At 37.4% G+C, this 21,078-nt stretch overlaps 1 protein-coding gene across 3 annotated transcripts in view; it reads left to right on the top strand.

Moving 5' to 3' along the window:
* Positions 1-21,078, top strand: part of kcnh1a (potassium voltage-gated channel, subfamily H (eag-related), member 1a) — a 49,903-nt gene that overhangs the window by 1,017 nt on the left and 27,808 nt on the right. Inside the window, exons 1-7 of one of the 3 annotated variants that reach the window (XM_038736806.1) lie at positions 7,247-7,310; positions 8,371-8,440; positions 11,824-11,930; positions 12,298-12,426; positions 14,075-14,193; positions 14,377-14,769; positions 18,469-18,495. In XM_038736806.1, coding sequence (XP_038592734.1) covers positions 11,828-11,930; positions 12,298-12,426; positions 14,075-14,193; positions 14,377-14,769; positions 18,469-18,495 — 771 coding nt within the window. In that variant the 5' untranslated portion in view covers positions 7,247-7,310; positions 8,371-8,440; positions 11,824-11,827. Of the gene's footprint in view, positions 1-7,186; positions 7,311-8,370; positions 8,441-11,823; positions 11,931-12,297; positions 12,427-14,074; positions 14,194-14,376; positions 14,770-18,468; positions 18,496-21,078 lie in introns of those variants that run through there. The other 2 variants (XM_038736804.1, XM_038736805.1) reach the window with 2 other exon arrangements.

Genomic DNA, 21,078 nt, shown 5'->3' with positions numbered 1-21,078 from the left:
TGTGCGTTGAAAAGTTTTGGTTTCGAAATCTCACGATTCTTGAACATGTGGAGAGCAAAAAAGACATCAGGTTAAATTTAGTACTGATAACATCCACTGGAAGTCTTAATTGAAGGATTATGTGCACCAGACATGTCGTGTCTAGATACTTGATTTCTACAGCTTTCATGCGTAGGCAAGTCAAGTGTAACATAGGCTAACTCATTTCTTTAAACACGTAAAGGTGCAGAATCTATCAGAGAAAACGACCCCCCTTTAAGCTATTGGTTTGAAATGAAACCATCAGGCTTTTGTCGCTAATGTCCAAATATTAACCAACAGAATATGAGTAGTCTAGGCCTTAGTGTTGACTAGGAGGTGTGTTTGTCCAATCAAATTCAAGCTGTGCCTAATTAAGACCATATACATTTATCTTTTTTTTAATCTTTATTTTGTGGATAATAACGCCACTTAAACAACATTAAGCCCTGAAATACTTAATCCATTTTCTGATTTCCATTTTCTGATTTATAAGAACAGGCATTACCAATCAAATCACCATCAACCAGCAGACAGGATTTTGTTGTTTTGTGGTAAAATGGATTACAATGGTTGAATCTCGACTGCCATGGCTTCATGGTTCAACTAACGTTGTTTGAAAAAGTCAGAAAACTCTCAGCATACATAACAGATCTCTCAGTTTCAACCATTAATCAAAACATAATAAATATCACAGTATCAGCAAATATTTCAACACACATTTCTTTTAATCTTCTTACAAAAAGTATACCTTGTTCTGGCCAATTAGTGGACAGTAGCTATGCTGTCCAGATGGGAAGACAAATAACCACATTTGAAAGCTGAAACGTGCCAAACTCTTACAGTATTTCTGGACATTTGGGTGTCAGAAATCCTTTGGCCTTTCTGTATTATTAGATCCAATAGGAAGTGACAGGACAGACTGGAGAGTTATGACACTCGACAGCGAGCTGTGAAACAGAACCAGCAGCTTTTGTGAGTGTGTGTTGGTCCCCCATGCATGGGAACAATTTTGGATACACGTCAGCTAATTGGCTTTAATTAATTCCTTTTTTTAATGGGGGGTTGGTTAAAGTGAGTTTTCTTTCAGTCATTTATGATCAGTGCCCCCAGAAGTATACCAAACCAACATGTGTATCTGTGTATGCACTCCTTTGGGCTTACTGTCAGTCTGCCCCTGTTGCACATCTACATTAAAATGTGTTATGACAGAAGGGAACAACTTGTTCAGAAAGGGTGAAGGCATCTGTCCAGACTGAGATTCTGTTTAGATGAACAATGTGAGAATCTGGTGTATAAATATATTAAAGTAGGAAAATCCACCCTTTAAAAACAAAAACCCATGCACATGTTTTTCTTATGACCTTGGGCGGTCCATGGATTAGCAGTAAATCTCCCTCGCAAGCTAGAAACAAAAGAGCGAAGACTGTAATCTGCAGGATGCCACTGACAGACAGTGGTGTGACTTGGGAGAGACACAGTTTTGGGTGGGCGTTTACAAACAATGAGAGGTTCCTTTTTTGTAACTTTCAGTCATTCATTGTTAAATAACCAACTCACCACATTTTGACAACTGAATTTGTGTTTACATTTTTGCCACAATTGTAGATTTTCATGTCCTGTAGTTCATCACCTAAATGTAAATCAAAACATCAGGAATAACATACTGTAAACCTGTCATCGACATTTTTCTCAGCAGACATTTTTACTTGTCATATGTGCACAGGTGCAACTGATCGCATTAATGATGGCTCTGTTCATTCTAGAGTCCACTGAAATCATCAAAGTTATAACGTAAGCTACTCATATATCCTATGTAGTTATACTATAAAGTTTTTTTGAATGTATGTTGAAACATTGACTGTTGAAGAGCAGCAAAGAAAATATTATCAACTAAGGCAAAGTGAAGCAGCTGCTAGCATGAATAGCATACTGACGCTGCTGGTTAAAGTTGTGCACAATTAACCTTCGCAGTTCTGCTACACTGCTGCATATTTTAAAGTCGGTTAAAGAGGTAGTATTATGCTCATTTTCAGGTTTTCAAAATCTTATTTAGGGGTTGTACCAGAACAGGTTTACATGGTTTAATTTTCAAAAAACACCATATTTTTCTCATACTGCACATTGCTGCAGCTCCTCTTTTCACCCTATGTGTTGTACGCTCCGCTCTTGAGCTACAGAGTGATGCATCTTACTTGTACAAAATCTTTGTTGGGAGTTGCTCATGCGCAGTTCCCAGGTAAGGACTACTAGCCAATCAGAAGCAGAGAAGGGCGGGTCGTAAGAAACAAGGTAGTGTGATCCAAATCAAAGCCACTTCAGACTGCGACCGTAACCTAGCAGATGGTATAAGTTGCTCACAAGTCCACAACCACACAACATCATTGTTCCACATCTTACAATAAACCACTACAAAAATCACCATATTTCAACTCGATTTTACATAAAAATTGGCTGAACAATTTGAACGTTAGCATTATAGTTATAACTTTATCTGTGTTAGCCAACATTTACAACAACTCCGCACTTGACCAGTCTGTGAAGTTACAGTGCCGTGTTTATTTTAAATATAATTCACAACCAATAAAGCGTACTTACAGGTTGTGATTGTGAATTTCCAGGCCCAAACAGAGTCGGAGTTGCATCGTCTTTTAGGACTAAACGTTGAACTGTTGCCCGTGTTCTGATGATCTATGCTGCCTTGTCGAAAAATGCTACCATAGAGCTAATCAATAGATTCGACTCTACTCGGCCCTGCTCCGTTTTCAATTGCAGACAGTACCCAGAGATAGTATGTAGCAGGTCGTCATAGTGACGCCAAACACAACTTCGCGACATAATGTTCAATGCTACACACACACACCAGTGATCCACACGCTCCTCCCATGGGTTGGCACAGGCTTCCCCCGCAGCCACTTGCGGAGCTCCTCAACTCCGAAAATATTCATCACATTTTTGTTCCGCCATCACTTCTCGTAAAAGTGTCAATATTTGAAATCTGCACAGCTGATTTCTCACCTTAAAACTTTAGTGATGAAATTACATACGAAACTGTAAAATTTTCATCACTAAATCCACTTCTGAGAAGTTTTAAGGTGAGAAATCAGCTGTGCAATGATGATGCAGTGAATAGTGAATATTCTCTCTGACCAATCAGCAGTCTGTGTTTTCACATTACATTTTAGTATCCCTCAGCTCGCTTGGAACCTCGACGGAGGTTACAATTCATCCTCTAGGAATGAATTGTACTGAAATGTTGTACCTGTACCTGGAAGCAGGTACAGGTACAACATTTCTACAATGGAAAACCAAACAAAGGCGAGTCGAGCCAAGTCGATCTGGTACTGTGCAGTGGAAATGGGGCTTAAATAAAATAAAAGGGCCTCCACTCAGACTAGCTTGGTTTGAGGGCGTGCCTGACCCCGCTAGCCGCTTGGCAAGCTTTAAGACGCGTTTTCATTGTGGTGTCAGTGAAGGAAGGGAAACTCTTAGGTTGGACTTCTATTGTGGCCAACCTAAAGCAAACCAGTGAAATACCCATTCTGTCTGATCAGCATCTTGATATACCACACCTGTGAGGTGGATGGATTAACTCAGCAAAGGAGAAGTGCTCATTGACACTGATTTTGACAGATTTGTGAACAGTATTTGAGAGAAATAGGCCTTTTGTGTACATAAAGAAGGACTTAGATCTTTGAGTTCAGCTCATGATGAATAGGGGCAAAAACAAAAGTGTTGCGTTTATAATTTTGTTCAGTGTATGTTGGCAAACAGTAGCCTAGCTTATTAACACATTCAGCAGTGATGGAGCAACATTACCATTCATTTGGAGGTGTGTGTCTGTTCGCCTGGTGAACAATGTTATTTCTCATTAGCTCCATTTTTGCTGTTGTGTTTTTTGCTTTAGCTGCTCACTGTTACGCTATGTTCAAGTTGCTAAATGTGTCTTTGGTGCTGAGCAGGTAGTGTGCAGTGGGTTTTCAGAGGTTTTTTACTGAAAACAGCTGCTGGCTGTGGCTGAAAACAACGTGTGAAAGCAAAACAGTAAAATTGTGGGCCGGACAGTTAAACAATAAACTGAAACTTACTAAAAAAATCTGTAAGTCGAGGGGTGCTTCAAGTCCAGTGAACATAAGCCAGTCCATATGCAAAATAAAGTCCTTATTGCAAAGAAAAAATAAGTCCTTAAGGAGAATCATTTCAGGAAAAGTTCTCCCATTTTGTTGTGATTGTATTATAGTGATTGCAGTAACATTTCTTTTGTCGTGTAAGATGTTGAATTGTGTGTTGTCCTATCTACTTGGATTGCGTGAACGATAGGTCTTCTCTATATTGGAAGTACATACATCTATAAAGTGTATATTACATTTAGAAATATATAGTAGGCTATAATTCCCCCAGGATGTTATGTGCATGGCATATGGACCCTGATTGTCACACACCTGTTCATGCTATGAAAAGTCTGTCATGAAAGAGGTTTATAACCAGTAGTAAAAACAAATCTGGTCCTGTTAAGCTGCATTAATCAGTGTTTAATATTTACATTAAAATTATTTACATTTGCTCAAAATATTGCAGGACACTGTGGCTCTATGGAGTTCTTTAGCTTCGTTTAGCTGCAACAAATAAGGCAACATCCAGGTGTGTGTCTGTTAGCTTGTTTCTGAGTTAGCCTGTGCCTTTAGTGGTGGAAAAAATGATGATTGCAGCTTTAATTAGTGTAAGTCTAAGAGTAACACCTACTTTCTGTGATACTTAAATTTCTGTACAAATGAGCTGCAGCTTTCTGTAAACAATGTCATGTTTTTAGCCTGTAGCATCTGTTCTGGTTAGCGCAATGCAGTGCTGAATTCACAACAGTGTTGTAACCACATGTCTCTCTTTTGCTTGACACGTCCCATCTTTTTTGTCTGACATTCAACAGATGTTTCTCACTGTAATCTGTTAACCTTCTTTCCTTTCCAAAAATTTCAGTTTGGACACTGTCACATAGACAGACAGGTACTATAATTTAGTTTGATGTGCTGCTTATGTTTTCCTTACAGTATCTATCTCTTTGTAATGTACCACTAAATGTTCTATACCAAATGCTGTTAATTTACAAAGCACTTAACTAATTAGATGTGTTTGTGAGACATGTTCTGCAACACAACAGTAAATTAACAAATCCAGGGCTAATAACAATCACAGAGCTTTGGATTTTATGTTTCTTTACTCACAAGATTAACGTTAGCTCATTGTAAAATAACACGTTGGCATGGAACGTCTCGTGCATCATATTCTATGAATGTTTGTGTGCTTTTAAGTTGTCATTTCAATGTGTTTTATTTTTGACCTCATCAAATAGGCTAATTATTTTTTTTTGTGTGTGTGTGTGTGTGTGTGTGTGTGTGTTGATATGTGGTATACAAATGTGTGTTTTGTGTCAGGTGTTTTAAATTCCCTATCCTGCTCTTTCACCCCTGTGTCGTCACATTGTTGTAGTCTGCTTTAAGACTTGCCAAACAGATTTTTATATTTTTAGGTTTAATCCCTAATTAACAGCTCATTTAACACCATTACATCTGCTCCTTTTTGCCTTTGCCAAAATTATGTGAATAGATTTGAGATTGTTTTAAGTATTTTTTTAATATTATAGTTATGGAACAAAACTTTGCTTTTGCTTGCTTTTTGCACATTGTTTTGCACATTTTAAAATAAAATGAGTAATCATTTTATCCTGACTAATTTGTCAATAAAGTCTTGAATAATTGTCATTTAAGTACAATTATGGTAACAGTTATTTTATTTATTACAAATCAAAGGCAAAAATTAAGGCTTGTTTTCATGTTCAAATCACATTCATGGTTGGGTCAATAATTGCGATGTATGTTCCCAACTTTAAAATGACGAGGTCATTTTAAAACAATTGGCTACATACAGAAGGTATGCATCCATTTGTTTTAAGTTCAGGCAAAGGTTTGCATACTTTTTCCATGGCAAATACTACACAGTCAGTAATTCTTAGTTAAAAGAGCCAGCATTATCTTTTAATTTCATGTATTATAACATGAGTCAGTTTAAGTAATGACACTGAGTAACAATATGTGTGTGTTATTATAAAACAAAATTCAATGGAAGCAAAATAGGCCATTAAAATGTACATGCAACTCAATGATTATTTGATTTTTTTTAAACATTTTGACCATGAGCAGGTTTGGCTCAGAGCCTTGCTAACATTAAAATATGCAAAATATACCATATGAGAATTAATGTCCTGTTTTCCATGCCATTTAAAAATTGATGACATCAGATATTAATATCTGTAGACTGTACTTGCCAATGAGGAATACTTTATCTTAATAATTACTATCCATACATTGGACCACTTAATGACAAATGGCTCACTAAGCCTGTTACATACTCTACATTAGCAAGACACAGAAAGATACAACACAAAGTGTTCTTGTACACAAAGTACTACTATCTAAACAACTACTAGTAATCAAGGGTGCATGTATTTGGATGTTATATACAAGCAAAGAACTTGTGTTGGGTTTACATTTGTGTATGCCCGCCCTGTGTGCAGTGTGTAATGGGCCATAGACCATCATGGACACTAATGAAAATCTTAAGTGTCTTAACAGCAGGGTTACTTAGTCTTTTTAATGTTAAGAGAGACATTACTAGACAAACAAACATTTTTAAACAGAATATTTCTTTCAAAAAAACATTTTAAATAAGTTTTGTGGCCATGGTGAGGTCACTGAATAAGTCAATCAACGTTACCAGATATTTAAAATGACCTGCCTGATACGTTTTTCTATTTCTCAGAACACAAATACGTAATTTACAATAAAAATGCTCAATGTAAGACACCTTTCATTTCGTTGTACATCCCTGTGATGTATAATGCTAAATAAATAACCTTGATCAAAGTATCCTGTTGTCCTAATATATGCTTTGTAGTTGCATCCTATTATTATTTGAATAACTGTTTCTTCTTTGCATATTGTTTCAGTTGCAGTTCCACCAAATCCCTGACTTTTATTTAGATTCAATGTAATAGGCCTCAACATTTTCCCAACTCAAACTATATTTGTATAGTTTTTGTATATTGTTGTTTTTAGGAATGACTGCAACTCCGCAAGTTATTTGCCCCTTTTCTTTCCTGTTTACTTTCCAACAGATACCAACTTTGTCCTGGGAAATGCTCAGATAGTGGACTGGCCCATTGTCTACAGCAATGATGGTTTCTGCAAGCTGTCGGGGTACCACAGAGCAGAGGTGATGCAGAAAAGCAGCACCTGCAGGTAGGCAAGAGGATCTGGGTGTCTTAATATGGAAGTGTTTGGAAAACAGTCTTCAAATGCTAAAGGGATAAATTAGTGACATTGCAAGAACTTGTTACAGCACAGTTTTTATGATTAATCTGGATGAGCTTCATGCTGTTGCTGTAGTTATGCTACAGTCAGAGAGAGGATGGCTTTCTTTACAAGGTTTGTTTTTAATGTCTAACTTAGATCCTTCTTAGATGCGTCATATGTAGAGATTGACTGTTGCATTGCTTATAAGAAGAATTTGTTTAGTACTTTGACTTGATTGCATAATTTCTTACTAATTAGCAGGATGAGAGGAGTTAATGCATTAGCAGTACAGCAACATTAACTATTATTATTATTAAATGAATAGTGAGATTTGCCTCTGGTTAGCGGCAACAGCTGCAGTAATGTGGTAACTGAATCAGTCTGTTAAGAAAAAAGTAGTAGTGTAATGCTAATGTCAGCATACTCAATGTTAGATCTAACATGCTGAATTTTATAAGGTATAATGTTAACCATATTCATCATCTTAGTTGAAAGTGTTAGCTTCCTAAAGTTTGCTAATTAGCACTAAACATAAGCCAAAGTATTAATGAATGAAAATATCAAATTTCATGACAATCCATTCAATAGTTGTTAAGATATTTCACTAAAAAACACAAAATTTAAACCTCATCGCGACACTAGAGGAAAAGTTAGGGCATCGGCAAAGTCATCAGGATTCATCCTCTGGGAACCATGAATGTCTGGACCAAAGTTAAAGAGCAATTTGTCCAGTAGTTGCTGAAATAATTCAGTCTGGATCAAAGCGGTGGACCGAAAAGCTGATCGATGATGCCATCCTTAGAGCTGTACCGCTAGCATGGCTAAAAGGCTGAGCTATGAGGACCCACCAAGATTTTGATTTCTAGGACTTCATTTCAAATCTCAAGTACAATTATTAGCTCTGGGTAGTGACCTTTATGATGAAGGTGAGATTCCTCCACAGGGTAAATAGTGAAAGTATGAGGAGCTCAGTTTTGCAGTTCTCAGGGGCCTTTCTTTATACTAGACCTGTGAGGAGACCCTGAATCGACTACATCTCCCCAATTCCCTTCAGCAGAGCATCTCAGCAGAAGAAGGTAAAAATACAACATATTCTGCTTTGTTGAAGTGAATAAAAACACCACTCATGTCTAGAATGTATATACCCATAATTTAACATTCAGCTGTTTTTTTCTTTACAATTAGAAACCAGATAACTAAGACACAAATCTGTGATGTAATAAGGTTGTAACAATTGAAACTGCTTCCTCTTCACTGACTGCAGCAGTGAAACTGTGGACCGTGTCTTCGGGGTGCTCTCCCCAAAACTGTAAACATAAAGGAATTAAAGGAACTCTTAAAATTAGCAGTACTCCTATGTGAGTGAACAATTTCTGGACTTGTGTACATTGTGCCTGTAATAAGCATGTCAGTAATATTAATAGGATCACATGGAAACAGTTGGTGCTGCCAGATTTGACAACCGTGGGAGATTTCGTCTGTTGTGGGAGATGGTGTTTGTCACAGCCAGCACTGCGGCTATTACTGATTTAGACCCTTGGTTCCCAGAGCATAAGCTTCAGAACACTTGCCAATACAAATATTGAACAGAGTGTATGACGATTTGTTTTAGGTTTATTTTTAGGTTGCTAGAAGAAGTGAAGGCTTGTGTTTGCAAGAGGAAGGAAAACAGACCTAAAACCTTCGGACTGCATTCAAGATCTGGTTGTATTGGCTTTGTATAAATACTACCATAGTATTTCTGTAAATAACTGATTTGTAATTGTAGTTTTCACTGGGAACAGTTGGGAAACTCGAAACCGTATTGGACAAAACATTCACTGACACTGATTACAATTCAGAAAATTATGATATTCCATGAATAAGAGATTCAACGCATTACACAGAGATACAGCTAAACAGCTCATTTTCATCCCCAGTCCCTTGATATGTGAGCATTTACACCTACAATAGGCCTACATCACAAGCAATAAAATATTTCCTAAAAACACAATACAGTATACTGAAAATCACAGTGTGCATATGACATATGTACAACAGTTATTAGGCAAATATCATTGTATGATAAAATTAGAATTAGGGATTACATGTTTGATTGACCTTTTATCCATTTTTTAACATGATTGAGAAAGAATTGTAATCTGGGGAAGTTTTAATATGGGAGGGAATGGAGTTCCATTTTTTAATTGCCTTAAAAGAAGAGGCAGACTGAGCAGACTTTGTCAATCTTCGGGGAGAACCCATAGTTGAGGACCTCGTAATTCTGCTGCAGTTGTTGTTATTAGAGCAGAGCTTAATGAATTCTTTCAAAGGGGGTGGTAGTCAACATAATGCATAATAATTAATCCAGTTAACATACACAGAAGAGTCCAGAAAAGTAAAAGTCAAAACAGTAAAATACATAGCAGTAAGACTCACAGTAAATTAAGATTTTGTTAGCTTCATACAGCTAGTAAGCTACTACTACTAGCTTGGTTAGCAGAGAATTGATCACTGAAAAACTAAATTAACAAATCACAAATAAAAAAAATCACAAACCAGCTCTAATAAAAACTGTGGCTACAGATAATGCTCCAACAAGAAGCAGATAAGAAATGTTTGTCATTACTTGCTTGGTAACAGATTTAATGAAATGGTGGACGCAACGTCAGTTAAACTACTTTGGAGCTTGGTGGGGGTTGCTATAGCAATTATTTTAACAACTATTGGATGGGTTGCCATGAAATGTTGTACAGACATTTATGGTGCCCATAGGATGACACATTGTGACTTTGGTGATCCCCTGACTTTTGCTCTAGTGCCACCATAAGAATGACAGTAAAATGTCTCAACAACTGTTGGATGGACTTACGTGAAATTTGGTGCAGATATAAATTTTTCCTAGAGGATGAATTGTAATAGTTTGATAAGTCGACTCTTTTGCTGTTTGGATGGTCCCATTTCCCGAGTTGTGAAGTTGTTCTTCTGATTTCAGTGTGTTCATGTGGTTTTAATACGGAATGTGGAAACAACATGGATGGTACTACAAATTTGTGTTTGATTGTCACCCAAGTATGCTGAAACAGTTCGAAGCTTTCTACTACAAAGTAATTTTTGTTCCAGAGTTGTTACTGCACCAGTAAATTACCTGAAATCACTAAAATAATGCTTGTACTGCTAATTAATAACGTTTCTAATAGGTCACGCTACATGGACAAACTAACAGTTATAACCTAAAACCGTATTTTAAATGACATGTTAGCAAAAGAAATGTGTATATGAAATGTGTATATTATTGATTATTCGTCACATATTCCTGTATACCATCTGGTCTTTCAGCTTTTAAAATTTTCTGTCAAAAGCATCTTCATGAGCCTGGTTATGAGGTCATCAAAACATTCACAGAGTGTGGATGTTTGATATTTTTGAGGATGGCTCGGACATAAAATGTACATTCATTTCCCCAGAGTGTTAAAGTCTAATATCTGAGCCTCTTTAGCTATATATGTGCGTGGATCAAAGATGTTATTTCCATCTCAGCTGCTCTCACTGTGTTCTTTGTCTCTTCAATTATGAATGTATTTTTTATTTATATATATATATATACATATATATATATATATATATATATATATATATATATATATATATATATATATATATATATACTAGATCCTGTAAACATGTAGAGACAAACCTGTGGGAATTTTTACCAGATGACGAGAAAATCATTTGAGGAATCATTTTCAAAGTCTTTTTCTTTGAAGAAAGTCACATTCCTCCCGGCTCAGAGAGAAACAAGAAGAAAGGGAGAGAGGACAGTCATCAGTTATATTACATCAAGCACTGGTCTGAAAAGTCTCTGCAACGTCAGAATGTAGTCTCATTAAATTTAGCCTTCCTTTTTGTATTTCATAACAAACTCAAGAGTTATATTTAGATCATGCTGGAGCAGGCTGCTACTGATGGTGGCAGTAACAAGCAAAGTGAGATGAATGTCTCTGCAGCGTGGTTAAATGTGCTCATGGTTGCTTGACCCATCTTCAGGTTTAATTTGTTTTTGGGAGGTACTTTGCATTTGGCCAATTAGACACCACGCTGCATTTATCTTTTTTATGCTTTCAGGATACATTTCAATGAGTTATGAGCTATGTACTTTGACTCTATATTTAATACAACCTAATCCTGCAGTGTACCTCTCTAGAGGCATGTAGGAGCAATCAGTAACTGGTCTGCACAGTTTAGATGTAACGCTTGATAAATGGCATTTCAATACGTTCAATACGTTGACAAAGGTGAGAACAGAACAAAGGAGAACAGAACAAAATGCCGTGATGTAACCAGGGAATACTTAACAACTAGCACATTACCTCACACTTCACACATTCAAGCCTTCCTCGGCACTCTAGTGCAAGAACATGCATGCATGTACCACTATCTATTAAATATTCAAATGGTTATTTCCCTTTGTGTTTTCCAGCTTCATGTACGGGGAGCTCACAGACAAGGACACAACGGAAAAAGTGCGACTAACATTCGAGAACTATGAGATGAACTCATTTGAAATACTGATGTACAAGAAGAACAGTAAGTAGCAACGGCAGGAAAGAGAAGAATGCAAAGTTCCACTCTCTTGTCATGCAAATGTATACAGCCGAGAGTTCAAAGGCAGCCCAGAACGTTTCTACCTCTGTAGAAATGTACTAATTGGTTGAGAGCCAGACTAGAGAAACCTTGTGATTAAAAATGTGATGCTGTTTGTTTCCACTCGAAGGTGTAACCTCCCTCTCCTTGCAGGTGTTACAGGAAAACATGGAAAGTTTTGAAAGTCCAGAACATTTCAGTTTACACTACGCAATCAAGATTTCTACTCTCTGTGCGCTCGGCGTCATTTCGTCTAAAAATAAGCAGATGATGCAGCTAAATATGTATGTTGTTCTTTTTATACTTTCAGGGACGCCTGTGTGGTTTTTTGTGAAGATTGCTCCCATTCGAAATGAACAAGAGAAAGTGGTCTTGTTTCTTTGCACATTCAGTGACATCACAGCCTTTAAACAGCCCATTGAAGACGATTCTTCCAAAGGTTAGAGTCAACAAATTTCACTTGTTCACTTGCCTCTTATCAAGAGGGATGCCTTTCTGAAGCTGCCAGTGAAAGTTAGTTCTACTTCAGAAGTGACTTAAAATAGAAAAAGATGCTTTTATATCCATACTTGTGAATCAAACAGTCCAAAAAAATGGCAGACCTGTGTGATTTTTTTAATAAAATAAGAGAGGCAGAGGCAATAGTAGTAGGCTAGTATCAACCCAGTGCATTGTGCCTCTGCTCTGGCTAGTAACCACTCAGTCAGATACACACCCCATCATGATAGTTATCAGCAAACAACAAAAAACTTTTCATTGGACTGTATAACCTTTGAAGACAGCAAAACAGAACATATATTAGTGCTACTGAGCGACTACAAACAAGCAATAGTGACAAGAACAGGATGTGGATTTATAATGAAACTGAGATTGTAGTTGGGCCCTCTAACATATCAACATGGGTTTGTGCTGACTGAGTGTTAAGACTGTCCTCACCACAAACACAACAGTAGGCCTATTAGTCTTTTGTTCAAATTACATTTGTATAGTATTTGTACAGTGTTCGGTAGCACTGAATATGAAAACATAATGTGGCGCTGTTATAGTGCAGCAACAAGTGTAAAGGGGTGGCTTGCATCTGACTCAACAGTCACCATTTGTTTCTTTTAACCATGACCACAATCTCTCTTTAACCTTAACCAAGTAGTTCAAACCTACAGTCTACATTAACATTCATTAGGAGTTGTGTTTTTATCCACTTGGTGAATGTGAGTCCAAAATTCACACTTTTGCAGCTCTGGTTTTAGTGTGCACCAACTCTTGAGCAGAATGTCTGGGTAAATGCTCCACTATGTCTGTTAGTCAACTTTGTCTGGCTGCTGTTTTCATGCTCAGTCGATATCGTAGCACCTACAGTAGCGTAATACACCCAAATCTCTGATCTAGATGTCAGTGGTTGTGTTGCATTGTGGGTTTTGACAAGGAAGATGAATGTATGGAATGAAAAAAGATGATCTCCCCGGTTCTGCTGCATCGATTCTGCTCCCTTTTTTTTTTTAAACTGTCCATTATGAGTTGTACAAATTGAGTGGTTAGTTAATATTTTGTAATTAATTCACTAGAAAGATACATTTAAGAGCTAGATAAAAAGACAAACCCAAGTTATGCAGTAGGATATAAACTGGGGATATATAACTTAAATAGATCTTTAAAAACTCAGCAGCAAAAAAACATTAACTGTGTTAATGGCTTATTACTGCCCTACAGAACATGAATTAAGACCTTAGTTACAAGTCCTTATATTGTTAAGACATAACATATAAATCTGTTTCTTGAATTGGGGTGTTTTTGAGCTGTTATACATTCCAGATAATGTCAAATATTGTTCATTTATCCCAAAACAAACCTAAGGCTTTTTGAAGTCACTGATGCACTGCATGCACAGGTGATAATTTCAGTAGTAACCCCTAGCCCTTTTCAGTACTGAAAAAAGTATTTTCCAACTATGATCCTGTGAGTCTTTTCACAACTCCCACAAGCTCCAAAAACATGCTGCTGCCCCGGGAAATACATGGTGCCAAAGAAAACATCTGATCAAAATCCTCATGTTAAAGGTTGTGCATACTGTATGTGTTTATAATCCTCAGGCTGGGGAAAGTTTGCCCGACTGACTCGAGCTCTAACAAGCAGTAGAGGAGTCTTGCAACAGCTGCAGCCCACAGTTCACAAAGGAGAGAATGTCCACAAGCACTCCCGTTTAGCTGAGGTATGGAGTCTTTAATATCAGGTTGGTTCTAAGACTTACTCTGCACTTCTTATGAGCCGGTGAACTACAGTCACCGGCAGGACGACGTAATTAAAGTTCCAAGTTACAGTATTTTTGGCCCCCTGCTGTGTAAATGTATCTGTCTGTGTTTCTCAGTTTTCCTGACTCACTGCTTTTTGGCAGGTACTGCAGCTCGGCTCAGATATCCTACCTCAGTACAAGCAGGAGACCCCCAAAACCCCTCCTCACATCATCCTGCACTACTGCCTCTTCAAGACCACGTGGGACTGGGTCATCCTCATCCTCACCTTCTACACGGCCATCATGGTGCCCTACAACGTCTCATTCAAGACAAAGCAGAACAACGTGACGTGGCTGGTGGTGGACAGCATCGTGGACGTGATCTTCTTGGTGGACATCGTTTTAAACTTCCACACCACGTTCGTTGGCCCCGCCGGCGAGGTCATCTCAGACCCCAAGCTGATTCGAATGAACTACCTGAAGACCTGGTTTGTTATCGACCTGCTGTCCTGCCTGCCATACGACGTCATCAACGCCTTCGAGAATGTCGATGAGGTGAGTGAGGTGGTTCTGTTGGCACTGAAATCATGAGTCGATTAATGGTTGACTCGATCAAAAGACATCACCAACTATTTTGATAATCAATGAATCCTTTTAGTTATTTTCCAAGCCTTTATGCCATACATCTGCTAGTTCCAGCTTCTCAAATGTGAGGATTTGCTGCTTTTCTCTGTCTTAGGTGATTGTAAACAAACAAAGTAATGCTAACAAAGTCTGCTCAGCCTTGTGCCACTAGATCCCAGCGGTGATCATTTCGAAGGTGACTGACAGGCCACATTTAATAACCACTGTACCTCAGATCCTGTTCACTGGTTGTTTTTTCGTATAGTGAAAAAAAGATGAGTTGGAATAACCAGCATAATAATATGCTTGTTTGTGATTTCACAAATGTTGGACCATAATGAGGAGCGTTGGCTGGAGAGCTATCACAGGATCTCGAGATAATTGGCACATTTTAATTGGGGAAAGAGCGTTACATTATTTAACTGAGGCACTCTTCAGTCCTCTACTGTGTCACTGATACCCTAAACCCATTAACACCTTATGACAGCTGACAGAAGGATGGGAAAATGTGCTGTGATTAAAACTAAGGCATGTTATGGTACCAAACAAGCGTTTTGAGTTAGACTGGATGGATTACAGTTTTACCATCTATATATATATATATATAAATGAATAGTTTAGGCTGTAGGCCATAGAGAGGGACAGAACAGTTTTCTTCTTGTATAAACACGAAGAAAAACAGTTTGTTAATTTGTTGTTCAGTTACGACACAACGTTTCATGCCAGCATTTGTTGCATTAAGGGGAAAAATTACTTTACATTATGCTTACATGTTAACCTGTTGTATGTCTTTACTGATTAAATCTATTTACAAATTATCTAGCTGACACCAACACACAAACACACATTGATTAAGTGGAGCCTCAGGGTTCTGCACTTTCCGGTTTTCATTATAATAATGCATCATTGTGCCTGTGTGTGCTTAAATGTGTCACGTCTCACGATGTGTGTATGTTACTGCGACAGCGTGGGTGTGTAAAATGCTGTGATTGCATTTAACGTCGCTGCGGGTCACACAGCAAGAGGCATAATGTTTGTTGGTTCTGGGGGCCGGTGGGGGGGGATACATACAGTACAAGGTTGTGTTGTGGTAATGCTTTAAAAAAAGAGGCCTGTTGATGGGCCGCGGGCACTGAGTTGTATTTGCAGCTCTAGCATTTTAGCCCTTTCTAGTCTTTCAACGCTTCAGCATCCTAAACGCTGACAAGTTCAAGTAGCCGGAGCAGAATCAGTCAGGGGTCAGCAAAAGGAGAAAAACAAAAACCTTGTGATTTTTATGGATAGCGCTGGTGTTATTTGATCTTTTTAGTATTATTAAGAAAGCCCAAAGCCCAAACCAAAAATCTATTTATTTTAACAAGTATTGTCTGTTTAGCCTGTGTTTGAACACTTTTGCTTTTGGGAGACCGATTCCTTCAATATGATGAGCACAGGCTGTGTCTGAAATTAGTAGATTAATGGCAACAATTTAGATAATCAATTCATTGTTGAAGTAATTGTTTAAGCAAAAAATGATCTTGTTACAGCCTCACAAATGTGATGATTTATAGTAAACTGAACATGTTTGCGTGGACTATTGGTTGGACAAAACAAACTATTTAAAGATATCAATTTGAGTTCTGGGAAACTGTGATGTGCACTTTTTACTCTTTAAGTTTGTATAATTTTATTAACAACAACAGTTTCACTCATGCATTTTGTGTATACTTGGGCTATAAAAAATGTGATGAATGTTCATGTTTACTTGGTAGAAGTCTTCTTCTTTTCTGCTTTTGCTATCTTGGCTATTTACTGCCACCTGTAGATTAGTGGAATAGTGTGAAACCACTGGAAACACAACACAGGTTAATAGGCAGATAAAATGATTATTAAATCAATTGCATGTTACAGCCCTAGAATATGATGATGATGATATATACAATGATTATAAAATGTTGTGTACAGTATTCACTAACCGGAGAGTTAACTACCATCACGCATTGCACAGATAATTAAAGAAAACAGGCATTTAAAAAGCATGACCTGAATTGTATCTAAAATTGTTTTTAAATTTTGCCATCTGGCACCCACTACAGTGTATACTCTTCTAAATAGAGCTCCCTTTATAGTGAATGAGCAGTAAATGAATGATTTGTCATGGCCTCAGACAGTGTAGTAAATTCCTTGCATTAGTTTGGACAGTAAACCAACAAACCTCTGAGCATGGTCAGTGTCTCCCTGACAAGGAGCTACCTGTCAAGAATTGAAAACGTAGCCATGGCATTGTTTCACAATAAAAACGATGTGACTCTTAAATGTGTTTCTGATAGTTTTCACACAGTATGGCACAGAAAATAAAGCTACACCAGGTTTCACCTACACAAACAGTACCTTTTAGCATGATGGATTGTTGGTTTTGGCGTTTTTAGAAAAGTTGATGAAAATAAAAGATAATTCATCAGCTTTATCCTGTAATATGTCTTATGTGTTTTCTTATTGTCAACAAATCCTATGAAAAGAGATTATTTATACAGTATCTGTTAAGCATACTATACTGCTTTTGTCTGCTGAAACAAAGTCAGGTAATTAACAAATGATCAGTTATCATAGTTGTTGATTAATTCTGTAGGTTATTTATCAAGCCAAAATGCCAAACAATATTATAGGATTTTGGACTGTTAGTCCAAACAAGCAACAAACCGTCATCACCTTGGAGTCTGGGAAATTGTATAAGACATTTTATAGACTTAATGGTAATGAATCACTTTTAAAAAGTAGTGAATCAGTAGTGAAAATGATTGTTAGATGCAGCCCTACATTTTACAGCACAGCTTCGTGCTTCTGCTTTATATTTACCTTTGAGGTTCAAGTGTACATTTACACTACAATGAGGTTATGAACACATTGGTCTGCAACAAAGCTTTGACCATCCACTTCCAGGATCATCTTCCAGTGTGCCTCTGCAACAACTCAGTGACTCCAATTTACTCCAAATTGCTTTGAGGCTATCCATGGCAAGGGTAAATGAGAGCGAGTCAACAATTGCCCGTGTTAGTGAACTGGCACTGCAACATCTTGCTGCTGCCACAGACCTTAACGACTGACATGAATAACTTTGATGGCTGTTTTTCCCAACAGGTTTCCAAATAGGGAAGGGAAGATCATTAATGAGGAGCTGCTGTCAAAGCTATTCTTGGCAATTTTAAAGCGCCATACGTCACCTCGAGACTGACTGAACCTCATAGTCATTATGTCATTTCTGTTTCTAATGACTGATAACCCAAAACAACAACAAACAAACCACTTCATGTTGCTGTATGAAGTGTTTTAACAAAAAGCTGACAAAGTAATGGAGCTTTCAGCGCATGCTCAGCTTTGGTCCTTAAGTCCTTATAGGCGGAACATAACATGTCTGGCTTTGGTTCCACTGCACATGCTTTACAAACACATATAAGGTTGTTCATTGTTTAATATTATTTTAAAACCTTTATTGAATATGTTTATTCATCGCTTTCTACTGATCAAGTGTCTTCTCTCTTACATGTGCTTCGTTTTTGTTTTTCTTCTTTTTCATCCTTCCGTTCTGTTTGCATGCCCCCCCCCCACCCCCTCCTCTTCTGCCTGTATTCATGCATGGGACGTGATGGGAAGAATTGGAACCACCAAGCTGTCACTCAAGTAGGCTTCAATTTGATTAGAATATGATCATGAACAGTTTTGTGTTTTAATTTACTTGTAGATGCGCACACACACCTTACATAAACTCTCCATCAAGCTTTGACAACTGTCGCCACGTTTACTGTGACATTTATTCTCGCATCGATGTTTGAGCTGTAGTGCTGAGTAAGAGTATGACAGCAGCAGCATCAATGCATGAAATAAATGTCGCAGAAAGCAAGTTAAGATTTGTGCTGCTTGTCTTGGTTTTTTTCCTGCTAAAGCTTTTTATTGCCAGGAGATAACAACGATAGGATGGGGTTCTACAATTTGAAAATGAATAACAGCATCATTAAAGCTGCACGAGAGCTGACTCAGTCCTCAAGTCAGCAATAACGTCATTTTTTCAACAAATTTACTGCGGTAACGTGGTACAGTTAAAATTTCAAAATAAAAGTCTTCCTGGCATTGAAAATATGCTTTAACAGAGAGAGTTTTGAACATAGGGTGCTGTGTGTTGCTTGTGTTTTGCTAGAATCACCTTTTTATTTTAGCCACCTTTGACAACATCTTTTTTTTGTTTGTTTACTATTCATCAAACTAGGTCAAATTGAGTTTCAGAAGCTGAAATCTATGACTTTTCATATGATGATATTGGAGATTGTAGAACACGTCAGCTTTGAAACCTTAAATTACCACAAAGTTCTTGCACTTTAGAAAGTCTTATACACAGTTGAATCAGATCAAAAGGTTGATCACGTGTTTATTTTTTTAATTTTTATTTTACACAATGATGACATTTTCTTACCTTCAAAATTTTGGAAAATAATTAATTGCTTTCTTGCCAAGGGTGAGATGAAAAGATGGAAACTAATGTCCGTGCGAGACAGGCGTCAATTAGCTTAGCAGTGTAGGCAGGGGGAAATAAGCACGAGCCTAACTCCTTATAAAACCACAAATTGTTGTTTTACATTTGTGTGAAAATTAATTAATGAGCTTTAGAGGTGTTGGTGGGTGTATTTTTGAACTCTGGTGAGAACCAGCTGTTTCACCCTGCTTCCAGTCTTTATGTGGTTTTACTCATGGTCCCCTGGCTCTTACTCACAGACATGACAGTGGTGTTGATCTTAATAAACTCTTTTATATCTCAGTGTCAGCAGGAAGCCGAATAATGCTCCCTGTTTGATTCTGGCCCAATAACTTAATTTAGCACAAAGACTGAGGGGGAAACATCTACATAACTCCCTTTAAAACCACAAATTGACATTTTTTCATTTTAGTTTGTGTCAGAATTAAACAAATGAATGTATTTTGTTAACTGATGAGCTTTACAGGTGTTGGAAGGTGTATCTTTGAACGGATAAGCTAATGTGATTGCAACACCCATAATTTTCGTTTCCAGCCCAGTTAGCTAATTTAGCATGAAAACTATTAGCATGAGGAAATAACTAGCATGTATACTAACTCCCTGTTTTTTCTTATTTCTGTTTATGTCCAATTTGAATAAATGATATACGTGGATTAACACATGAGCTAGAAATACAGGAAGGTAGCTATATTTTTTAACTCTGGACAGAGCTAGTTTCCCCCTCTTGCCAGTCCAGCTAAGCTAAGCTTAGCAGCTGCTGGCTCTAGCTTCACAGTAATGCACAGACACGAGAGTCTCATCTCAACTGTGGGCAAGAAAGCAAATAAGCGTATTTCCCAAAATGAATTTCCTTTAATAAAACCTCTTTTTTATCTATTCAGTGATGAACTTTTCTCCACACTTATGTTTGTTGAGTTTGCAGCAGAACTCAAAAGCACGATTGCAGTGATAATTGAATTGTGTTAGAGCTTAGGTCTGTAAAGTGATTTCAGAGAAGCTGAGGTGTCTGGCAGGCAGCTAGATCAGATCAAGTGACAGCGAGCTCTGCAGTTGTACTCGGATTGCAGACCACAGCACATTAGCTAAATCAATACTCCTCCCAGCACACACACACACACAGAATACCACTAGCAAACTGATGGGATTGTCTGTTTGAATCAATCACTAAATGGGTGTTTCAGTATACAGTTAAGCTGAGTAGACATTTAGTTGCTGGTTATGTAACAGGTAGAAGTTGTAAAATTTCATCACGTTGCACAGGAATGTTTTTAAATCAAATGAGCATATGTTAACACTCTCAGTCTTGTGTTTTTCCTCATCTTGTTTGTATATTCTGTGTTTGCTGTTATAGTTGTATCATATTTACTGTAGCACTTTGTGAGATAGGTTCAAACCCTTCTATTTTAATTCTTTAAAGTGTTTGTTTTTCATTCCTAGCTTTTCCATACCCTTCTAGTAGATTGTGTCATAGATTTTGTTGTTTAATATCTGATGTGGAAATCAGACCCTGAGCAAACACCCTACGTACTTTATATTCACAGTGGGTCTCATTGCTACTTCTATAGGAGAAAAATGATAATTTAGAGTGAAAGCTTCTTTAAGGCAGATTATTGTTATATAGCAGAAACTTAACCTGATACTGTAAGTGTTATTAAATCTGAGGTTTATAAGTTTAGATGCATTACAAAAAGCTCAAATATTATACAGGTGCTGGTCATATAATTAGAATATCATCA

The sequence above is a fragment of the Micropterus salmoides genome, unplaced genomic scaffold (assembly GCF_014851395.1).
Source record: "Micropterus salmoides isolate LMB-PRFRI ecotype aquatic unplaced genomic scaffold, ASM1485139v1 Ms_hic_scaffold_22, whole genome shotgun sequence".
NCBI lineage: Eukaryota > Metazoa > Chordata > Actinopteri > Centrarchiformes > Centrarchidae > Micropterus > Micropterus salmoides.
Note: the sequence above shows the minus strand (reverse complement) of the source record. Positions and strands in the feature narration are given on the sequence as shown.